This window comes from Perissodus microlepis, chromosome 7 (assembly GCF_051167445.1).
Source record: "Perissodus microlepis isolate ML-2025 ecotype Zambia chromosome 7, ASM5116744v1, whole genome shotgun sequence".
Classification (NCBI taxonomy): domain Eukaryota; kingdom Metazoa; phylum Chordata; class Actinopteri; order Cichliformes; family Cichlidae; genus Perissodus; species Perissodus microlepis.
In genome coordinates, this window is record NC_140467.1 from 63,497,367 (window position 1) to 63,520,149 (window position 22,783).

General features: G+C 45.0%; 1 protein-coding gene across 2 annotated transcripts in view; it reads right to left on the reverse strand.

The window, feature by feature from the left end:
* Positions 1 to 5,261: 5,261 nt before the first annotated feature.
* The window catches only part of LOC146384614 (neuronal acetylcholine receptor subunit alpha-7), a 67,951-nt gene continuing 50,429 nt past the window's right edge, over positions 5,262 to 22,783 (reverse strand). Inside the window, exons 10-14 of one of the 2 annotated variants that reach the window (XM_084936614.1) lie at positions 14,405 to 21,641; positions 13,248 to 13,361; positions 9,930 to 10,082; positions 9,022 to 9,579; positions 5,262 to 5,958 (exon numbers count right to left, since the gene is read on the reverse strand). In XM_084936614.1, the coding sequence (XP_084792740.1) occupies positions 21,057 to 21,641 (585 nt within the window). In that variant the 3' untranslated portion in view covers positions 5,262 to 5,958; positions 9,022 to 9,579; positions 9,930 to 10,082; positions 13,248 to 13,361; positions 14,405 to 21,056. The remainder of the gene's footprint in view (positions 5,959 to 9,021; positions 9,580 to 9,929; positions 10,083 to 13,247; positions 13,362 to 14,404; positions 21,642 to 22,783) is intronic. The other variant, XM_084936615.1, reaches the window with a different exon arrangement.

Below are 22,783 nucleotides of genomic sequence, written 5' to 3' on the forward strand. Positions count from 1 at the left end.
GAAACCAACATTTATTTTTAGCTCCATTCTGCTGCTGATACATACTTTAGGTTTCTGAACATTAAACTTGTTGCTGCCTTTCATAGTGTGTAACTTGAAGGCCCTGAGTACTTTCTCCCACACTGAAAACACTGGATGATCACATTATTTGAACATTACCTAATAAGACTGATTCAGGACAGACAGTGATGTTAAACTTTCCTAGCAGTCCTTCACAAACAGGGAACAGTCTGTCTATTCTCTCCATCTGTCAGCTGCTGCTGGCTCTTCCTCCTCCTCTTCCTCACACACTGCTGAGTTTGTCCTGGTGGATCATCAGGGCTGCAAAGCCTCACAGATGATGTGCAGCAGTGGGTCCCTCAGTCTGTCCTCACTCTGGACACTTGCAGTCGTCACACATGGAAATCAAATGTGTGATAAGCTGCAGGATTCAAACACAAGTGTAACTTATAAACACATGTTCATACTTTTATTCCACAATCAGAGAGAAAGAAACAGAGAGAGAGTGCAGGACAGACAGACAAGTGACAGTCTCAGGTGTACACACTGCTACACAACAGCACAGAGAAGCAGGATTTAGTGTTTGTGTTATTACGAGTGCTGAACAAGAAGAGTTCCAGATGGTCCAGTGGACACATGTGTGACTGCTGTGATTAAAGCATCTTTCTTTCAGCTTAACGAGTGAACCGTCAGCTCGTTCAAACACACGTTAAAGTCCGTTTGGCTCGACACCACCGAAAGCGTGCTGCTGCAGTCTGCTGGGGGGGCATCATCAGAAACAAGGATGCAAGGAGAGGAGACAAACTAGTGAGGAATGCTGGCTCTATAATTGGAGCTGCCACACACACACACACACAGAGACACACACTGACACACACACGCACACACACACAGACTCTGTGTGAAGCTCGTCTATATCATATTTGCTGATCTATCAAACAGCTTAAACTTATTCCTGGTTATTTTCTGATCAGTGCTGAGCAGTTAAACATAATTAACTATCAATGAAATCATGTATGAATTATGATTCTGTGATTAACATACACTTCATATCTCTTCTCATTTTCAAAATCATGTCGTTGAGCTTTGAAATGTCTGCATTTGTGAATAAAACATTTTCTTAGTAACAACATTTATTTAGATCCAACCAGGCAAAATATGATTTTTGCCATTTTTCAAGTGGTCTTAAAGCTTTAATCAGGACTGTATCTCATATCACTTCAGTTTAATGTGAAAAAGCTGCATCAGTGTTTTGCTGGGATGTGTCTGCTCCTCTGGCTTTCCTGTTAGCAGTGAGTGCAACGATGTCACAGAGGTTTTAGTGCAGCATAAACTCCAGCACATATTTTTGTCACTCTGGAGCACATTTCAGGAAAATAACAAGAAGTAAATGAAGGAAAGCGACAGAAGCCGACAGGATAAGACGAGCGTCGTATCTGAGACAATAACCAGGGCCGGACCGTTTCTGACAGCTGCATCATTTTTATTGTGCAACAACACGGCAGCAGAGGACGATTTGATTTTGTCTTGGGAATAAATCACTACTGGAAATCACAGGACTCAGATCAACACACGTCTGCTCTCCAGAACCAGGACGACGTGCTGAGATCACGGTGGGCGACAAATGTTCATCAGCAGAACGATGAGACAGAAACACAGAAGAGCCGTTTGGAAAGGCAGGAGGTACAGTGCTAACAGGCTGCAAGAAATATGAATACGGACTCACGTCTGTCTCTATCAGTACTTATCATGCAAAAGATACGACACACGTGTGCAAAGAAGTGTCCAGGTTCATCCTGACCATCAACCTTTCTGACTGAAGGGCATTTCTGCCAGCAGGACTTCAGATATAAGCAGTGACGTGAGATATAAGACAATAACACTATCAGTCGTGGTCTGGCATTCCCAGAGCACAAAGCTCAGCAGGACATAAACAGTGTGGAGTCATCAACATCATCAACAGAAGGCAGAAGAGCTTTGAATGTCCTTCAAGAAGTCTGGAGAAGTGTTCCTGCAGGTCCTCACAGAGACGCCAGAGAGCTGCTCAGAGAGTTCAGAGTGAGCTGAAGGATGAAGGTCAGACCATAACATTCCTCCAAAAGTGCCTTCATGGACCTGCAGCCGAGAAACCGATGCAAAGTGTTTATGCAGGTGAGAGAAGTTCACCTGAGGGCTCTTATTCAGCGTGCATGCCGAGCGCTGAGAGACGGAGGTTGTGCTGCAGGCAGACGTTTGGACGGCGACTCAGACTTCTCTTCTAGACGTCGTCAAATATTTGTCTACGAGATGACGACGAGACAGGTACCGTCCTCCCGAGTGCACAAAAACACACAAGTGAACACAGCAGCACACAAATCCACACGTCTGTGGACACGTCAGTGCCTGCAGACACTTTAGAAACGGCTGTGCTTCACTCCAACACTGAGGAAATGAACAAACTGACAGTTAACAATATGGAAAAATAAAAGGATCTCTCTGCTGCTGAAAAGTGTGAAATAGCTAAATGCCTTGGACACGTAGTGAAAACCTGAGATATTTCATGAAAACTTAATCGTGATCACCACAACGTTAGGAGATCTGTGGCTGAGTCAGAGCACACACGGGTTGGTGCAGATAAAGGCACAACGAGGAAGCTTTCTGCAGGACAAATACATCCCATTAAGAGAGCAGCTGCTAAAAGGCCATTACAAAGCAGCAAACACATATTTGAAGCTGCTGGTGCCTCTGGAACCCCACCAACATCAAGCTGTAGGACATTTTGGACAATCTATAATCTTCTAACACAAAAACATACAGTGTTCACTGAAGTAAACACACAGAGCAGTAGCAGATTTTTTTTAAATGTGTTTTATTTATTTATTTGCTGCTAACTGCCTTGTTTTCATTTGTAGTTTTTGTAGTAGGAAGAACTACAAAAACTACAAATAAAAGTGCAGTTAACAAATGTAGTGCTCTCCACTATGTGAACCCCTCACCTGAATTTTTAGGTTTTTCAGTTCAAGCCAATTAAATGAAATCTAAAAATTCAGCCCCAACAATCAAATGATCCCCTATGAGCAAGCACTCTGGCAACGGTGGAGAGGAAAAACTCCCTTTTAACAGGAAGAAACCTCTGGCAGAACCAGGCTCAGGGAGGGGCGGTCTTCTGCCATGACTGGTTGGGGGGTGAGGGGCAAAATGAAATCAAACATAAAGGAGAGCACAGCGTATTTATGACAGGTCGGTGGACTGTGGCTCGAGTTCAAAAGATGCTCGAATCCCGCCTGAGGTGGTATGGACACGTGATTCGAAGCGATGAGAACTCAGCAAAAACGACTATTAAGGATCGACCCAGACGGACGCCGGCCTCGAGGCAGACCGAAAAAACGGTGGATGGACAAAATCAAGGAAGACATTAAGACCATCAACGTGTCACCTGAGGACGCCTTGGACAGAACCAAACGGAGAAACCTTTGCTGAGGAGCGGACCCTGCACCAGCGGGAACAACGCCAGGATGAAGGTGGACTGTGGCTGGAAAAGATCATTACTGTTTTTAAAGGATAACTGGTCCACATCCACAATTACAGTAGAGCTGTAATTGTGGATGTGGACCACAATCCACAATTGTCGATGGGACGTGTGCATGCAAGGACACGCAAGCGATCCCCGCTCTGTGGGGTCATGATAATAATCATGACCCCACAGAGCGTCATGATAATAATCATGACCCCACAGAGCGGGACATTCGCTTCAGCCGAAAATCTTAGAGGCGACCCAGAAAGCTGCAGGAAGAGCAATGACAACAGTTAAACCTACTTTAAGTAGGTTTAGACCCCACGAACCAGGGGATTCTCTTTCTGTTGTTTCTTGTTCATGTTCCACAGTTTGTCCAAGTTCTGCCATCACTTGCCTCATTTGTGTGTTTTTTAGACTGAGTTGTGCGTTTTCTCGGACGAGTTGTATGTTTTCTCGATCGAGTTGTATGTTTTCTCGACTGAGTCGTGTGTTTTCTTGAATGCGTCGTGTGACTTCGTGACTGAATTCTATGCACATTCCAGTGAGTCGTGCGTTTTCTTCCCTGAGTCGTGCGTTTTCTTCACTGAATTGTGCGTTTTCATGCCTGAGTTCATCTGTTGTACGCTGGTTTGACTGATCTCCTCTTTCCTGTGACATTTCTGTAAAGGTTTAAAGTTCAAAAGTGTCAAAAAGTTAAATCTCTGATTTAAATGCAAAGGTTGGCTGTGTCTGAAGCAACTGGCTCTTTCTGATGTAAACTGTTAAATGAGCTCCTATTTAAGGACTCGGTGGGTGTGGCAGAGAATGTGATGTCGCCGTGACATCACAATGATACTTTGAGAAGATCAAAGGATCAAAGGAGCGCTGTGGATCATTCTGCGCATGCTCAGATCAATGAACGGGAGAATTATTTGTAAATACTTTGCTATCTAACAAAGGTGCTTTTAGCAACAGCTGGTGGTGATTCATCGTTATCAACCCTTAAACTCGTGAACTGGCTCTCTAGCTTTTCGATTGCTACTGTTGTCTATCACATATGTATTATTTGGAACCCAGCTTACCTGTAAAAACAGACAAACAGCAGGTAACAGGAACTACTCGGTGCGCCAGCTCGGCACCACTAGGCTGTGTCCCAATTCAGGGTCTGCACGCTTGAAGTACGCGCACTACGCATATTACGCACGGTGCGTACTATAAGTATGAGAAGTGCGGAAGTGAGAGGCTTGTGAAATGGGACGGTCTAGCCTTCGTCGCGCTGTTCAGGTTGCCTAGCAACCATGATACTAACCGCTAGAAACGTTTCATACAGCTTTGTGTGACAGAAATGAAGGAGAACATATTTTGTTCATTTGAGACCAAAGGACCGTAAAACATGATTGTTGGGCTTCATTTCTGTACTGAACAGTCATTTTAAGATTAGCTAGTAAATAACAATTAGCTAATGTTGGCCATGAGACTAAAGTCATCTCACTGTGGTAATGTAAATATAATATGGCCAATATTAAAGTTATTGTCAGATTATTATGATATATTACAGGAGTGAGCTTGAACTCTTGCAGTTGTTTATATTTCCTATCACCTTAAATCTTCACTCAAAGACGAGTATCTGTGACAGTGTATATACAGATGTATTATATATAAGAGACAAATATTGTTCGTTTAATATGTTGCCATTATTACATTTGGCTCAATGCTTACATATATGTGTAAAAAGCAAATGTACGAGCTGTGATAACTGTGTCTGATAGAATGAAGAGTAGACTGATATATGAAATATTCCTTTATTGGGGGAGAAAATCAGACCATGTCATAACTGCTTTAAGTCACACAGAATAGATATCAGAGCCTTAAACAGGCTGACTTCTGCTAAATGGGTCAAACTGGGCACAAAGTAAACAAACACATAACATCCTTATAGAATATGATGTAACACTATAGATCAACTTAGCTCAGAATATATAAAGCATATAAACAATTACAGCAATATGATGCAACAAACACAGCAGCTGCTGATCCAAAATACTCAAAGCTTCATAGAACTGAAACCAACATTTATTTTTAGCTCCATTCTGCTGCTGATACAGACTTTAGGTTTCTGAACATTAAACTTGTTGCTGCCTTTCATAGTGTGTAACTTGAAGGCCCTGAGTACTTTCTCCCACACTGAAAACACTGGATGATCACATTATTTGAACATTACCTAATAAGACTGATTCAGGACAGACAGTTATGTTAAACTTTCCTAGCAGTCCTTCACAAACAGGGAACAGTCTGTCTATTCTCTCCATCTGTCAGCTGCTGCTGGCTCTTCCTCCTCCTCTTCCTCACACACTGCTGAGTTTGTCCTGGTGGATCATCAGGGCTGCAAAGCCTCACAGATGATGTGCAGCAGTGGGTCCCTCAGTCTGTCCTCACTCTGGACACTTGCAGTCGTCACACATGGAAATCAAATGTGTGATAAGCTGCAGGATTCAAACACAAGTGTAACTTATAAACACATGTTCATACTTTTATTCCACAATCAGAGAGAAAGAAACAGAGAGAGAGTGCAGGACAGACAGACAGGTGACAGTCTCAGGTGTACACACTGCTACACAACAGCACAGAGAAGGAGGATTTAGTGTTTGTGTTATTACGAGTGTAAACAAGAAGAGTTCCCAGATGGTCCAGTGGACACATGTGTGACTGCTGTGATTAAAGCATCTTTCTTTCAGCTTAACGAGTGAACCGTCAGCTCGTTCAAACACACGTTAAAGTCCGTTTGGCTCGACACCACCGAACAGAGGCAGCAATATAACATAGCTAACATTAACAGTGCAGTGAATCCTGCTTGTGCCGTGATATTCAGGACTGCAAACCGAGCAGCATCACTGACTTTCAGCTTGTTGTGTTTGTGGATATATGACTGACTTTAATTATCCATGAAATCATCACATTCTCTGTAAGATTAAGGTCGACTATATATATATATTTATATATGGGGCGATCGTGGCGCATTTGAAGCTTCTCCTCATCAAACATGGATGCACGGCTGTCAGGAGGCACAGGTTTGTCTCAATGGGCCCAAACAGCAGATCATGTTCCAGGGAGGTAGACGAGGGTATTCACAAAGTTTATTCCCAGCTATGTAGACAACCCTGCACTAAATTCAGCTTTGAGGATCAGCTTCTGAAAACATTTAAACTCTTCCAGTTTATGCTCCCTTGACTGTCTTTCAGATGGAATTTTAAATTTGAGTCTTTCTTTGTACAACATTCACACTCAAGAGCAACTTGGGGTCAGTATCTTGCCCAAGGATATTTGGCATGCACGCCGGGGGAGCCATCGATCGAACTACCAACCTCCCGATCCGTAGAAGACCTCTACTGGTTCTACCTCCTGAGCTACAGCCACTAGGTAGCATGTCAGAGTCTCCTCCGTTATCAAAATTAACCAAACAAATCGCACCACCAGTTAAGAACGGCCATGCACCACCACCCACTATTAAGTCAGCTGTAAGCTGGTGGTGAATGCAGTGTTTTGGGGGGTTTACGCCTCAGGATACTCCAGCACGCAGGCTGGAGGAACCCGGGGTTGAACCACGACCTTCTGATTCGGTTTTAGTTTTGGTGACTGTAAATGGCTTCAGAGAAGAGTCGATTGGAACGTGTCTGATAATAAGTTTCTCGTATTGGTTTTCAGCGTTCAAGAGAAGATGAGTTAAACTCCACGGTGTTGCACGGCCTTACGCGACGAAGGAAGAAAAAAAACCCATTACTGAAACATTGATGAAGCCTCTGTTCAGCATGAGCCTGTGTCTGTATGCCAGCATGTGCAGAGGAGGCTGAAACACTTCCTCATTTATTATATATCAGCGCAGGATTTCCCCAAACAGGTAACCCTCCTGCAGCCTGAAGCAGCCGAAACAATAGACACGCCTATTAATTATGCATTATTTTCTCTATGCTCTGTGAAATATTGATATAAATGTTTGATTCAGTACAGGTGTATTGATTTGATGATGGCAAGGGAGATGATCTTATTCCAGGTGGGGGGATAACACCAGCAGCTTACAGTGTGGACCATAAATATTTGGACACGCAGACGTTTCAGGGTTTGTTTAATATCAAACACTTTCTGTCTGAAACATCTCTGCACCGATACCAACGCTGACTGTACTGTTCAATTCTGCAAAAAGCACCGTTAACTTGAGCAGGTCTGCATAAATGTTAAACACGTCATGCCTCAGACGGTTAGCAGCCACCCAAAGTCTTTCACCGTCTTTGTCCTCTCTGGTGCTGCTTCAGTGCAGACATCTCAGCCTTTGTTGGGTCTTTTTGTCACCATGAGGTTTCGGACTGTTCTCCAGCGAGTTTTCATGAATTTATCTGACTGACCACACAGAACAGTCCTGTTTTATGCTGCTTTTATCGAATCCTCTGAGGTTCTGTTCAAACTCTTAAACACGGTCGTTTACATCTTGCTCGGCAGATTATTTTTGAACCTTTGAACAGGTTCTAACGGCCATGCTTCACATGCAGATCTGTAAATAAACCTTCTCAGGTTACAGCTGCGTTTTGGTGCTTTGTTCTAAGATCTTATAGAGAACCTGAAGCACTAAACTGAATGTATGTACCTAATGTTCCTACTGAGAACGGATGACCTGATGTTGCCCATCATGGTGTACGTCTTCCCTGAGCCCATCTGTCCATACGCCAAAATACAGACGTTATATCCACCCACACAGGAAATTATCACAGGCAGAGTTCCTGCAAACACGACTTCCTGCAGAGAGCAGGGACAAAATCTGCAGATAATTAGTGCTGGCTAGAAAAAAAACAGCATGACGGGCATTCGACCATCCGAGGTTTGCTGCTTGGATTTTTTGGGCATGTTCTGGTTTTCTGGATGCAGATCCACGCTCCCCACAGGATCGTCAAATGAAGCCTCATGCCAATTTGTTTATGAGGCATTAAACAAAAATGACAAACCAATCAACGTTAATAAGCTGAGTGCTGGGAAGGCCAAGCGCTCGTTAGTGCCCAGGCTTCATTAAAATCTAGAGCACATTAACGATCAAAAACAAACCTTCCCGGTGGGAAAATTAATGACAGAGCTGTGGTATTTAATAATATGCAGGATTGCTTTTAACTGCTAAGTTTTCTGTTAATTAACACAGACACTGTAATATAATCTAACCTCTTAACCTCCCCCAGATCACCAGAAAGCAATCTAAAGTAAGAGTTTGCGTTCAGAGAGCATCCGTCTCTTTGTATCGACTGTTCAGCTACCTGCAAACAGAAAAGCTCGTAAAGGAATGAAACTGCTGTGCCAAAAAAACGAGTCTTCATCTGAAAGGTTTCATCTTCTACTTTTTGAGCATTTATCTTTAAGATGTGGTTAAAATGGGCTTCCAGTTGAGTGTCGGTAGGCCAACCACTGGCTGCTTCTGTATTGTTTAAAAATAGGCATGACTGAGGGAGGAGCTCCGGTCTGAAATCGTAAGTTTGTGTGTTCAGAATTGTGGAAGAAGTCTAAGCCTTTACCTGTGTGCTGCTGGGAGAGTAGACTTTGTCAAACTGGAACTTCTTTCTACTTCCTTTCTGGATGACGACCACCTCCTGGTCATCCAAGCAGCTGGAGGCCGAGCTTTTCCTGCAGCGGCAGAACACCCGGGTGTTCCCCTGCAGCTCGTTGTACAGGCTCTTCCTCTCCACCGCCTCCTTCATGTCGAGGGATCGTAGCTTCTCCACCTCACTGGTTGCCTCCTGTTCCACTTGAGCCAACTTCCCCAGAGGACAATCGAACTGCCCCAGGTGGTTCTTAATGTCAGCGAGTGCCAGGTGAACTACGGAGCGAAGGTGCTTGTTTGAGACGTTCAGCTCCCGGGTCAGCCGGCTCATGTGGCGCAGTTGGCCGATGTCCACAGCAGGCTTGATGACAGGTTTGGCAGGTGGGACGGGAGAAGCTCGGCGGTTCAGGAGGGATCAGATCTTCTCTCGGAGCTCCTGCTTGTCAGCCTCGAGCTCGGCGAGCTTCTGATTCAGGTGCTGAACAACATCAGTCAGATAGCGGACTTCCCTCACTCTCTCTCCAGGAGGGCTCTGTAGGGTTAAAGCAGCATGTTTGATCACATGGTGCTCAGATATCTGATAAAAATAAAGATAATATAACGTCTTCTGACTCAAATGTTCCCAAAAAGCACCACTATAGCTTTGGATGCAAAACAAAGAAAACTAAATTCAAACAACGTTTGGAGAGTTAGTGGAGTTGGACTGTTCTGTGTACAGTGCTAGCTGGAGGCTAGCTCCAGAGCTAGGAGCAGGGTTGTTCCAAAGATTTAGGCGATTACTGACTGGGTGAAAAACCAGCTGAGCCGATGCAAGCGTTGTAGGTCAGAGCACGAATGGAGTAATCTTGTGATCTTTCCACTCTCCAAAAGAAAGTTGCCAACCTGAAGGAGTTGAGGTCATGATAGTTGTGCTTTCCTCCTGGGGGGCCTGCAGGAGGATATCTCCAAACATGGTGTGGTAGACGGAGATGACCTCATCGGGGTCGTAGTTACACTGTCTGAGAGCTGCCGTGATCTCCTTCTGGTCCACCAGGCCTCGAACACAAAATCCAAAACTTATTTCAATGACAGGCAGAGGTGGGAGGTAACAAAGTACAAATACTTCGTTTCTGTACTTCAGTAGAGCTTTCAGGTATCTGTACTTTACTTGAGTACTTATTTTTCTGACAACTTTTTACTTTTACTCCCTACATTAAACAAATATCTGTACTTTCTCCTCCTCACAACTTTAAAACAGGCTCATTACTTTGGATTAAGGTGTTTGAGAGGAGCTATTATTTCATGTCACTGCGAGCCTCCGAACATCAAACTGATTTGAGCCTAAACAGAAACACATGAGAGGAAATCCTGTTTCTGTATTGATCACCAGGAGATGCCACATCAAAAGAGATGAAAGAGGCAAAACCAGGTGCCACGGTCGGGGGTTAAGTGGACCCCCGTGCCTTTTGTTTTGGCACAACGAGAGCAGGTGTTGCGGTACTTTAGCATCTACAGTGGTTTGCAAAAGTATTCGTCCCCCTTGAACTTTTCCACATTTTGTCACATTACAGCCACAAACATGAATCAATCTTATTGGAATTCCACGTGAAAGACCAACACAAAGTGGTGCACACGTGAGAAGTGGAACGGAAATCATACATGATTCCAAACATCTTTTACAAATAAATAACTGCAAAGTGGGGTGTGCGTAATTATTCAGCCCCCTTTGGTCTGAGTGCCGTCAGTTGCACATAGACGTTGCCTGATGAGTGCTAATGACTAAACAGAGTGCAGCTGTGTGTAATCTAATGTCAGTACAGATACAGCTGCTCTGTGACGGCCTCAGAGGTTGTCTAAGAGAATATTGGGAGCAACAACACCATGAAGTCCAAAGAACACACCAGACAGGTCAGGGATAAAGTTATTGAGAAATTTAAAGCAGGCTTAGGCTACAAAAAGATTTCCCAAGCCTTGAACATCCCACGGAGCTCTGTTCAAGCCATCGTTCAGAAATGGAAGGAGTACGACACAACTGTAAACCTACCAAGACAAGGCCGTCCACCTAAACTCACAGGCCGAACAAGGAGAGCGCTGATCAGAAATGCAGCCAAGAGGCCCATGGTGACTCTGGACGAGCTGCAGAGATCTACAGCTCAGGTGGGGGAATCTGTCCATAGGACAACTATTAGTCGTGCACTGCACAAAGTTGGCCTTTATGGAAGAGTGGCAAGAAGAAAGCCATTGTTAACAGAAAACCATAAGAAGTCCCGTTTGCAGTTTGCCACAAGCCATGTGGGGACACAGCAAACATGTGGAAGAAGCTGCTCTGGTCAGATGAGACCAAAATGCAAAACGCTATGTGTGGAAAACTAACACTGCACATCACTCTGAACACACCATCCCCACTGTCAAATATGGTGGTGGCAGCATCATGCTCTGGGGGTGCTTCTCTGCAGCAGGGACAGGGAAGCTGGTCAGAGTTGATGGGAAGATGGATGGAGCCAAATACAGGGCAGTCTTGGAAGAAAACCTCTTGGAGTCTGCAAAAGACTTGAGACTGGGGCGGAGGTTCACCTTCCAGCAGGACAACGACCCTAAACATAAAGCCGGGGCAACAATGGGATGGTTTAAAACAAATCATATCCATGTGTTAGAATGGCCCAGTCAAAGTCCAGATCTAAATCCAATCCAGAATCTGTGGCAAGATCTGAAAACTGCTGTTCACAAACGCTGTCCATCTAATCTGACTGAGCTGGAGCTGTTTCAAAGAAGAATGGGCAAAGATTTCAGTCTGTAGATGTGCAAAGCTGGTAGAGACAGACCCTAAAAGACTGGCAGCTGGAACTGCAGCAAAAGCTGGTTCTACAAAGTATTGACTCAGGGGGCTGAATAATTACGCACACCCCACTTTGCAGTTATTTATTTGTAAAAAATGTTTGGAATCATGTCTGATTTTCGTTCCACTTCTCACGTGTGCACCACTTTGTGTTGGTCTTTCACCTGGAATTCCAATAAGATTGATTCATGTTTGTGGCTGTAATGTGACAAAATGTGGGAAAGTTCAAGGGGGACGAATACTTTTGCAAGACACTGTAGATGCTAAAGTACCGCAACACCTGCTCTCGTTGTAGATAGCTCTACAGAAGTAGCATAAAGGAAGTAATGTTTATTAAGTGTCAGCTCATCTGAAATGCAGCGTTTCTATCAGCTCGACAAACATCAGCAAACACACAAACTGTTTGTGTCACAGTGTGTTGCAGCTGAAGGCCCAGCTGGTGTATCTGACAGGGAGAGAAAAGACAGAGAGCTAAGTTCACTCAGAGATGGAGACAGAAATTATTGTGAGTTGTGGCATAGTCCATCTCTACAAGCAACAGAAAAAAGTTATTAAAATTTAGACTGAAATAAAGTTTGTATTCGTTAGCTTTGCATGCTTATAGGCGATAATAATGTTCCTTAAGGAGCTACTTTTACTTTAAATACATTTCAGAATCGGTACTTTTTCACTTTTACTGGAGTAAAAGAGTTCAATCAGTACTTTAACTTTTACTGGAGTATTTTTCTACACTAGTATCTCCTCCTTTTCTTTTACACTGCAAGGTTTTTTCTCTACACAGTTCATCACACAGAAGCACCACCTTTCTCCAAAGGAACATGAGCATCATTTGGTGTCCAAGTGGGATTGCTCCACAAACTGAGCACAGCATTTGTTTGCAGGCCAAGAAGCCAAACTCAGCCATGGCCCGGTAGATTAGCCGATCTCAGTGGCACCCGAAGGCTGATGATAAGCTCATATAAGAGGTGCTTTGTGAGCTTCTTTGGCTCACAGACGAGATTATCAACAATCCAGATTATTCTTTCATAATATATCTGACAGCCAGTCAATGTCATCTATGTTGTCACTGATGCCTGCTTAGGGATATGAACATCCACCTTCCATCCCGGTGACACTGGCCGGTTGGGCTACACCTTGGGCAGGTCAGCAGTCCATCACAGGCAGACTGACAATGCTCACAACCAGTTTAGATTATTTAACCCAACATGCACGTCTTTGGACTGCGTGAAGAAACCGATGCAGGCCAGTGGAGAACAAGGAAAGTCCAGATAGAAAAGAAGACCACTGCTCCACCATGTCATCATTTACAAACACAATCTGATGTTAGGGTAACTCTAATAAGCAGCCGCCCACATGGTTACATCTCCATGCACCATGTTCCTCACCGTGACTCGTTGGACTGGAGCTTTGCCGAACTCGGCGTTCTTCTCCCACTGAAGCGGCAGCAGCAGCCAGAGGCCCGACTCGGGATCCCAGAACCTGCAGATATTCCCCCTCTCCTGCACGGAAACAGCAGAACCAACAGGATTCTCTAAAGACAAACTCACATGCTTCTGAAACTGCAGAGCTAACGATAAGTGAATGCAGCAGTCGAGGGTAGGCTGGTGCACAGTTTACACAGCACTGCACAGTAAGTGGCTACTCCTGCAGTGCAGACTGGACTGTCTCAGCAGCAGGTTCACTCACAGACTTTAATCTGTCATCATGACTTTTCTGCATCAACATTTGTAAAGGCTTTTGTAAGTGCAGGCACAACAGTGCTTTTTTTTTAGATGCTGCCGGTGCGGTCGTCCTCCCAGGCCGTCGGCTGGCTGCTGCCGTGAGTCTGCAGCTGACCGGAGCCCTGGAGGAAAGAGTGTGTCCCGTTTTCATGGAGGAAACTCTCGAAGTGCAGAGACACTTCTTCTTCCCCCTCTGCCGCAGTTTCCTGGTATTAACACAAAAGCCACTCACTGCTCAACACTGTCAAACCCACTTTGGTGCAAATACACTGGAAGTGACAGTCGCTGCTTTCAGAATCAACTTTTCTCTCCACCATTGTGAGCGGCTAGATTGACGCGGGAATGTTCCCAGTTAGCCTAGCGTTCAGCAAGGAGGCTGCAGCGCTGCATCATGGGATCTGTAGTTTGTATATTATTAGCGCCTCATATCGCCGGGCCATGCATAGCAATAATAATACATCTATATAAAATGATCTCGCGGGCAGGATATAAATGTACGCCGGGCCGATGTGGCCCGCGGGCCTTGACTTTGACACATGTGCCCTAACCCTAACCATTAAAAATGAATGCCTAGCCCTAACCCTGACCCTAAACCTAACCATAACCTAATTGTAACCCTGACACTAAAACCACATTTTGAGCCTCAAAAAGGCTTCAAACTTGTGAGGACCGGTGAGTGTGTCCTCACGAGTGACTGTTGGTTCTCACGAGTATAGTAGGATGCAGATTTCGGTTCTCACAAAGATAGCTAGACAGGAACACACACACACACACTCCTTCCCAGACTCCAGTGGATACAAACAGTGTGGAGGAAACGTTACCTGCAGGGTGTCGTTGCTCCCTCCTGCAGGTGTGGAGGCCTCCAGGCTCCGCCTCTCGGGCTTCTAGCGTGCCCAGCTGAGGCTCCTCACTGACAGACGCTCCGCTGCCCATCACGACATCCAGACTCAGAAGCATCCAGAGAGAAAAGGAGACAGAGAGGGAGCTGGCAGTGATGTCAGCCTGACAGGTGAGAACAGGTAATCCGACACACGGGAGTGTCTCCTGTCACCTCTGAGGATGACTTAAAGGGGTTTCCCTTCTCATGAGGTCTTGTTAATGGTTTTTTTATGAATGATTTAAATGTGATTTCAGTATTTATCATGTGACAAACTGCTGGTTTATCAACCTGCTGTTGGTCATTTACAAACTCATTTCTCCAAGAAGCTGCTGTGAAGAGAAGATCTGCAAAGTTTTACCCTCAGTGTTCCTGCTCTGCACTGCTGAAGATCAACACTAGAGGGCAGCATCTACACACTAAGACACTGCAGGGAACACGACTCCTGTTACTCATCCTGGAGAAGGTCGATGGTGTTAATACAGGAACATTTTAGACTGCAGAGCAAACTCACCTGTTCAGCCTTTCATGACCTGCCCACAGAGGCCCTGACCGTCCGACAGCTCTCCTTTCTTCTGCTTTGTTCAACACCAGTATCGGTCATTTAACCTTGCTTTAGGGTTAATCTCACTGTCGTGACCTCAGGCAGCAGTTCAGCGCAGTGCATCCTTCACTGTTGCCAGGGGCGTGTCTAGAAGTGGGCGTGAGGTGGCACCCGCCCTCCCTGAAATCTGATTGGCCCCTTGGGACCACGCTGGGCTGGAACACTGCTCCTCTTTTAGCCCCCACCATGTTGGATGAGACAGGAACATTTACTCAGGTTTTATGTACTTTTTCTTCATTGAAGTATTTCCACACACTTTATATTTTGAGTGAAATCACTGCGTGAGCGATCTGCTAAACAATATATTAGTGATTAAAACCATCATCAGCTGGAACATTAAAGATATACACATCAGTAAATCTATAATTATAGCCCAGTAACATCATCATATATTTGAATACACAACCACTCAGCTATTAGGCTACTTAAAAAGATTATAACTTTTAATTAAGTAAAAAATTTTAATACTTTTTTGCACTTTGCAGAACACAAAAAACACAAAAGCAAACACAAAAGAGTAGAGCATGTCTGCATGCATGCTGATTCAGCAGGGATAATATTAAAGAAGGAAAGCAGAGAGTATTTATTTGAAAGTGAAGGAGGATTCCTGAGAGCCTGACGACAGGAAGTTACTGATGCTCAGACTGTCGTGGAGGAAGAACCCCTGACTGCCTGCTTACCATGTCCCCACAATACTAGAGCCAAAGCCACACTTATCAGAGGGCGAACAGGCACGTCCACGCCAGTTCACCCCAAATCACACACGTGCAGAGCATCAAGCTGTGAAGACGGTTTGAAATCCGCTCGTGTGCAGCAGATTTACCACAGTGGAGAGGTGGGAGTGCTCAAAATGTGCACAAAAACAAAAGTGTGCCTGTGTGAGTGGAACGAGCGTGCTGGAGTAGTGCTGCAGGGCGCCCCGCCTCCTGCTACACCTGAAATGAAGCCTGAGCTTCTGGCTCACATGGATTATGTGCACAGGTGACCTCGTTATCAGAACTGTGGCCATGTTTAATGGCAGCAGGATGCAGAGGAATAAATATATATGAACTCTGGCTCTGGCTGATGCACTTTCTCTTCTTCAGTGTTCGGCTGTTTTGGATGTGTCATGAAATGTGCTCCCAGAACTCGCTTCAGGCCAGACAAAGTGAGAGCAGCTGGTGATCCCAGCAGATATATTGTATCCCAGTCTGTGAGCCATGGAGCAGTAAAATCCTCGCTGATTGCTCCTTTTAAAAGAGGTGGACTCGTTTCTGCTCCCGGAGGAGCTGCCGGCTGTTCTGGCAGCAGAGCGTTGGGTGAATAACAGCAGGACTCATTGTGCCTCGGCTCGGGCTCCACACCGCAGGCCAAATTAAAAATGACACGCAATGAAAGAGCAAAGGAAACGAGTTTCCCCCAGAGAACAATCTGGAAAAATTACCCTCCATTCACACAGACAGGGAGAGTATTGACAGAGTGTCACACTCGCTCACAGCCAATCAGCTTTTGTTGCTTTCTATCAGAGTGGACTCAGAACATCTGCTGCTCCTCAAACGCAGCGCCTGTGTCTGCGTGGAGCTCAGAGACGCCTTACTGGAACAGGTGCTGAAGCGCGTCAGGTGACCTAAAGCAGCACTGCAGGACAGGAGGAGCAAACCCACGGCATGTTTGTCCTCGTGTAGCTCTACACAGGTAATGAAGTCACAGCAGCCATATTATTGTTCAGGTAATCGCGTTAAAAATTATCCAACAGGCTCCAGCAGCACAAACACGGTCCAGATGTCCAGGCAGCTAGCAGCTACAACCGCCTGTGTCGCCATCCACCTGTCAGTCAAAGAGGCCACGCCTCTAATAATGCAGAGGTCAGTTATAAAGAGAAATAGACTTTTAAGAGCAAAACACTTTATCAGGCTGTAAACATGTTTATTTCTGCTGTAAAGTTTTCATTTGGGAGTCTGTGGGGACCGACCATAGAAAAACGTCTCTATCGCCCCCTGGTGTCTGGCTGCAGTATAGGTCATAAACCCCGCCCCCTACATGTTAGCGGATGGGGCTGGGGTCAGACAAAAAAATAATAATTCTCCTCGGATAAATTTTTTCCAAAGATTCTTTCTTTTGTTTTCAATAGTTCTCATCACGCTGATTTATGTCCAAGGGGTCTCCTCTCCCATAAGTTTGATTCTAATTGCTACCGCGGTGATGTTAAATTGGGGTGAAACGTCATCATAGCAGCTTTGACTGGCAGCTGCAGTCACGGAGAAACTTGCGTATCTCTGTTCGGGAATAGCAGATAGAGCGTAGGCTCTGAGAGGAGGGCCAGCGTTTACGTTACGAAGACACGACCGAGTGTTTTAACCTGACAGCCTGAGGTGTTCTTCAGTAACTGGACTACCCGACAGGAGAACTGGACTACCTGAGGCTGTTGGGGAAACTCATTTTGTAAAGTTTGTTTAGCTTCTTCTCTACAGTCACTGGGACCGAGCTGCTGGAGCCTCTGCTGGACGTTAGAGGAACTGCAGTTTTTTGTCATTTCCTGCATGTTTTCCCTGAAGCGCTGACGTTTGGATCCGCTCATTGTTCTAAAATCCCGCACAGGCTTCTTTCTGTATGAGGCCTTTTTCCAAACAGCTGCTTGTTGCTTGAAGAAAACATTTTCTTACTTACGAAATATTTTGCATAAAGATCTAAACGTGAACACACCTTTTTTTTAAAGAATGTGGTGAAAGAAGCATGCAGTGCTTTTTCTTTGGAGGAAACTGGCGCTTTATTGTTGTGGGTATACACACATGTGTTTTACATTCTTTAAAATGCTGTGAGTTTAAATGGCTGCTACCTTGGTCAAGCCTCTCTTCTAAGAGAGACGTGATATATAAAAATAAATAATGGGAAGCACAGTTTGAAAGGATCGCTTCTGGCTGCTATAAAAAGGGAAGAACCTGGCAGCATGTATTCACGGCGTTGTAGACAAGGAGCATCATTTCTACATATTTTAAGCTTTTCTCACATCTCTCTCTGGGACTGAGGAAGCAGAGATGGGGAGATGCAGAGTTCCTTCTGATACAAATGACTCACTGAAAGAATAAACTGTCCTTCGTACCAGCACTAAAATAGGTGAACTGGAAAGAATCGGAAAGGTTTGCAATTCATATATACTTACATGTTTGTTGTTGCATGCTGTTTTCCTTCCTGAAACTTAGTGGAAACGATGATGCGTTCAAGGACACTGTCCATTTAATGCCTCTGTGTATATCTATGATAGCACAAAAGACCTCACAAAAACTGCAGACGAACATCGTGTTTGGAGTAAAGACGAACAGGCAGACGCAGTAAAACAATGGTGTCCACCGGTGTACAGAAACGTTATCGCTGTAGGATCATTTTAATGCTTAATGGACTGAAAGAGCACAGATGATACAAGCACAACAGACTGCACATCTCACAGCATCCACCAGGTCACTGGTCAACCATCCAGGGTTGGTTTGTGTTTAATGTTGCGGGGAGCGATAGCTCAGTAGGTAGAGTGGTTGCCCCATGATGGGAAGGTCGGGGGTTTGACTCCACTGAACGGCTACCCCGAGGTACCCCTGAGCAAGGTACCGTCCCTACACACATTGGTGGCTGCCCACTGCTTCACTGGGTGAATGGGTTAAATGCAGAGAAAGTAATTTCCCTACGGGGACTAACACATTATTATTACGTCCATCACACTCAGATAAAGAAACCTCTGAGACTTCATTGGACGTCTAACCCTGCACCTGGTGACCTGGTGGATGTTGACAGGTTAAACTATGTTTGTGAGAAAGTATTTTCCCCATTCCACATTATTTTGCATATTTGTCATACTTACATGTTTCCAATCAACAAACTATTTTTAATATTGAACGAAGATAAACCAAGACAAGAGTTATCAAACCCACCTGCCCTGTGTGCGAAAGTAACTTCCCCCCAAATCTGATAACTGGCTGTTCAACCCTCGGCAGCAAGACCTGCAGTCTCATGTTTGTGATCCATTCAGGGAGTCTTTCACATCACTGTGGAGGAATTTTGTCTTCTTTTCAGGATTATTTGAATTCAGACACACTGGAGGTTTTCCAGCATGAACGCCTGCTGAAGGTCACGCGGACGCACCTCAGTCTGACTGAAGTCCAGACTTTGACTCGGATGCTCTTGGAGTAATTTTGGAAGGTCGGTCACTCCTGGCACGGCTCAGCTCTGTTCCAGGTTTTCTCCATGTGTGGATAACGGCTCTCACTGTGGTTCACCGAACTTCTTTGTAAGTGATTTCTGACTCAGCAGGTCTGGCTGAACCAGACCTGGGTGTGGCAGTGAAACTCAGCTTTACAGAAATGTGGTTAATCACAGTTACTTTTTCCACACAGGGAAGGTAGGTCGGGATAACTTTTTTTTAAAATAAAGTTATCATAAAAAAAAGTTGTTTGCTTCAAAGCACAGGCTGCTTGAAACCAAATCAGGAACATCTTTTCAAAAAGTCGTAATTCAGTTCTTCAATCGGGATCCTCAGTTGGTTCTAGAAAAATCCAGATTTCTGTTTCAGTTTGGAGCAAAAGAGACATCCAAATTTGTGAGTGTGGTTGATTACCGTAATTGTCGGGCTATAAGCCGCTACTTTTTGCACAAGCTTTGAACCCTGCGGCTTTTAGTCAGGTGCGGCTTTTCTATGGATTGTCCATGATTTTTGTCATATTGTAAGATGATTTGTTTTGTTTGTTCCGCTGTTGTACGGCACTACGTTACCTGGCGGAAGGGCATGTGATCAGACACACAGTATCGGGGTTCAAGAGTGGTATGTTGGTCACATGTCCATCCGCCAGGCAACGTAGTGCCGTACAAGTAGCGCGAAAAACAAACTTCAAAGTAGCGCTACGCGTTCAGTGGGAGGCGTGGATGATGAGCGGCGATAAACTTGCGAAAGTTATGCTCAACTCCACCAGTGGATTCTGACAGCGTGGAAAAGTGTGAAAACATCCACGATCACCAACGGATTTCGAAGGGCTGGACTGCTGCCTGATGGAGAGGAGGACACCGCCACGGCCCTTCTGAGGGTGTTCGACTCCGACACTGACAACGAGGATTTGTTTGGTTTTGAAAGTGACAACGAAGGAGAGAAGCTGAGAGTGGATGACGAAGCCATCCTGAGCCTGTTCGTATCCGACACTGGAGAAGAGGACTTTGGTGGTTTTAGTGCGCAGGAAGAAGAGAAAGATGGTGGTGAATGACTGACTTTTCTTCTTGTTAAAGCCGTGTCCTGCACCAGAGCCTAAAAGGTAGGCCGGATCTATTTTTCTGGTGTGCTGTAGGTTATTGTTATGTACTACATTTGTTACTCGTTTATGAAGCACAGTACATGTTTCGTACTTGTAATTACCGCTACTTGTACATATACCTAAAAAGTTATGCAAATATGTACCCGTAACTTGTTTTTCAAAATATTAATAAAAGGGGTGTGTCTCCAAACAGCCATCTGTTTCCTGACAATTCCCTTTGTGCATATTCTCTTACATATGATAAGTCAACATTGAAACACCTGCGGCTAATATTCAGGTGTGGCTAATGTATGTACAAAACAGGATTTTCCCCTGATTTTAGCTTGTGCGGCTAATATTCAGGTGCGCTTTGTAGTCCGGGAAATACGATATTTTTCAACAGTTTCTTTAAACCTGGATTTTCTGCTTCTCCAGCGCTGGGAGAACCGCCATCACGAACTAAACTGAAGAGTCTGAACCAACAATGAGGTCTGGAGCGGCTGAACAAGTGTTTGATATAAGTGAGCAAATGTCCAAAGGTCACAGTGGGAATCCACAGAGGTTCAGTTCTGAAAAAAGAAAAGTACAGCAATGACATATTTCTTATTTGAAGGATAATTGTTTCTACGCGGACACGATGAGGGTGAAGTCAAAGCGCTGAGACCAAGACGTTGGTTTTCGGTTTGCACGTGAGATTTCTCCATAAATATAAAAATAGAGACACTCGTTCGTCCTGTCTTCCCTCCTTAGCTGAAGAAGTCTTTGGAAATGGCTTCCACAAAGTTGGGGGCGGACATGAGGATCCCGATGGTGCAGAGGATGGTGAAGAGCGAGAACGCCACCAGGCAGAGCCGGTCAATCACCGCCGCGGCGAACTTCCACTCGCTGCAGACCGTCTCCTCCTCGTCTTGGCCACGGAAACGCCCGGCGATGTATCTCACCTCCTCCAGGATCTGGTTCAGCTCCGTCTCCAAGGCCGAACCCCCAGCTGCTCCCCCTGCTCTTCCTCCAGCTCCAACCCCTCCTCCTGCTCTCAGCACGTCTTCCTCAGCACCGACGCCGCCTCCAATGAGCCGCGAGCACAGGAGCTCAGGGTCAGCGGGGGATCCGTAGTGGAGTCCTTCCACACCCCTGAAGCCGACGTAGAGGAGGTTGCTGTTATTTACCTGTGGGTTGTGCCGCAGCGAGCCCTGGCTGACGCTGAGCTCCAGGCTGGACAGGCTGCCGCGCTGATGCTTGGCGGCGTTGTGACACGCTGGACGGACCTTCGCTTCGCCGGGGCGCCGCATCCTCAGGAACCAGGCACACCAGTTCAACAAAATCACACGAGTCTGAAGAAGAAAGAGAAGAAAGTCATTATTTCAAAGTAAATTTGATTTATTTTTCTGTTGTCAGAGTTCCAGTTTTGCGATTCTGTGTTTTGGTTCCTTGGAACTTACGATTACGATGTCGCTTTGTGCGTGTGGCTTCTCATTCTCGTCTCCGTGTTTAGTTGTTTCCTGTTTTATCATTATTATATATTTCTTATATATTTTATCTGGCTTCTTGATTAGGGTTTCCTTCCCCTGTGCGTTCGTCCCCTACAGCTTCAAACCCGTTTAGATAATATTTGGACTTTTTGTTCACCTTTTGCATGTCATGATTTTAAACTTATAAATAACCTCATTATTGGAAACTCCTTTTCTGTTTGCGTTCACTCTGAGCCTGCTATCTGTTCCCACCTTAAAGATTAAAGGTCATCATAACAAGACTCTCGGGTTTGTCAGTGCCTGAGGAAGTTTGTGTTACTTGGTCTGTATCATTTAAATGTTAGCTTAAAAGCACTTTGGCACAGAAAAAAGTGCTTGTATGAAACATGTATGAATGGGTGAATGAGGCTTGTGGTACGAAAGTGGTTCGAGTGCACAGACAGAGTTGAAAAGCACCATTTAGGTGCGAGTCCATTTACCAAGTAGGTGAAAAACATTTTCTTAGGATTTTCTGCAGCCCCGTAAAGAATGCATCCTACGATTCAGTAGCCTGTAGAACTTCCTTCAGCCAGTCAGCGGTTGGAAGGAGCTCAAATCATCATCCCTCCACCACGCTGACAGTTGCCAGGAGGTGTTTGGTTTCCTCCAAACGTGCTGCTGTGCACTGTGCTTTGTTCAGATGCAGCTTTGCAAACCTCAGCTGTTCTTTCTGTGTCTCCGGTTTCGTTTTTTAATTGAATCATTCACAGTATTTTATTGTTCTCTGATCACAGGCATGGGGATGCTCACTAAGAGCACAACCCTGCATGCCCAGTGTGTCAGTCTGTCATTACACCGCCATGAGACTGTGATGGTGAAACAGAGCAGGGCGATATGGCCAAAAATATATATCACGATATATATTTGAAAATTTGCGATGACGATATAACTGACGATATAATTTCTGCGAGACAAAATACAACTGCACAACTTTACTAGCGCAAAAAACCCCATCCATTTAACAG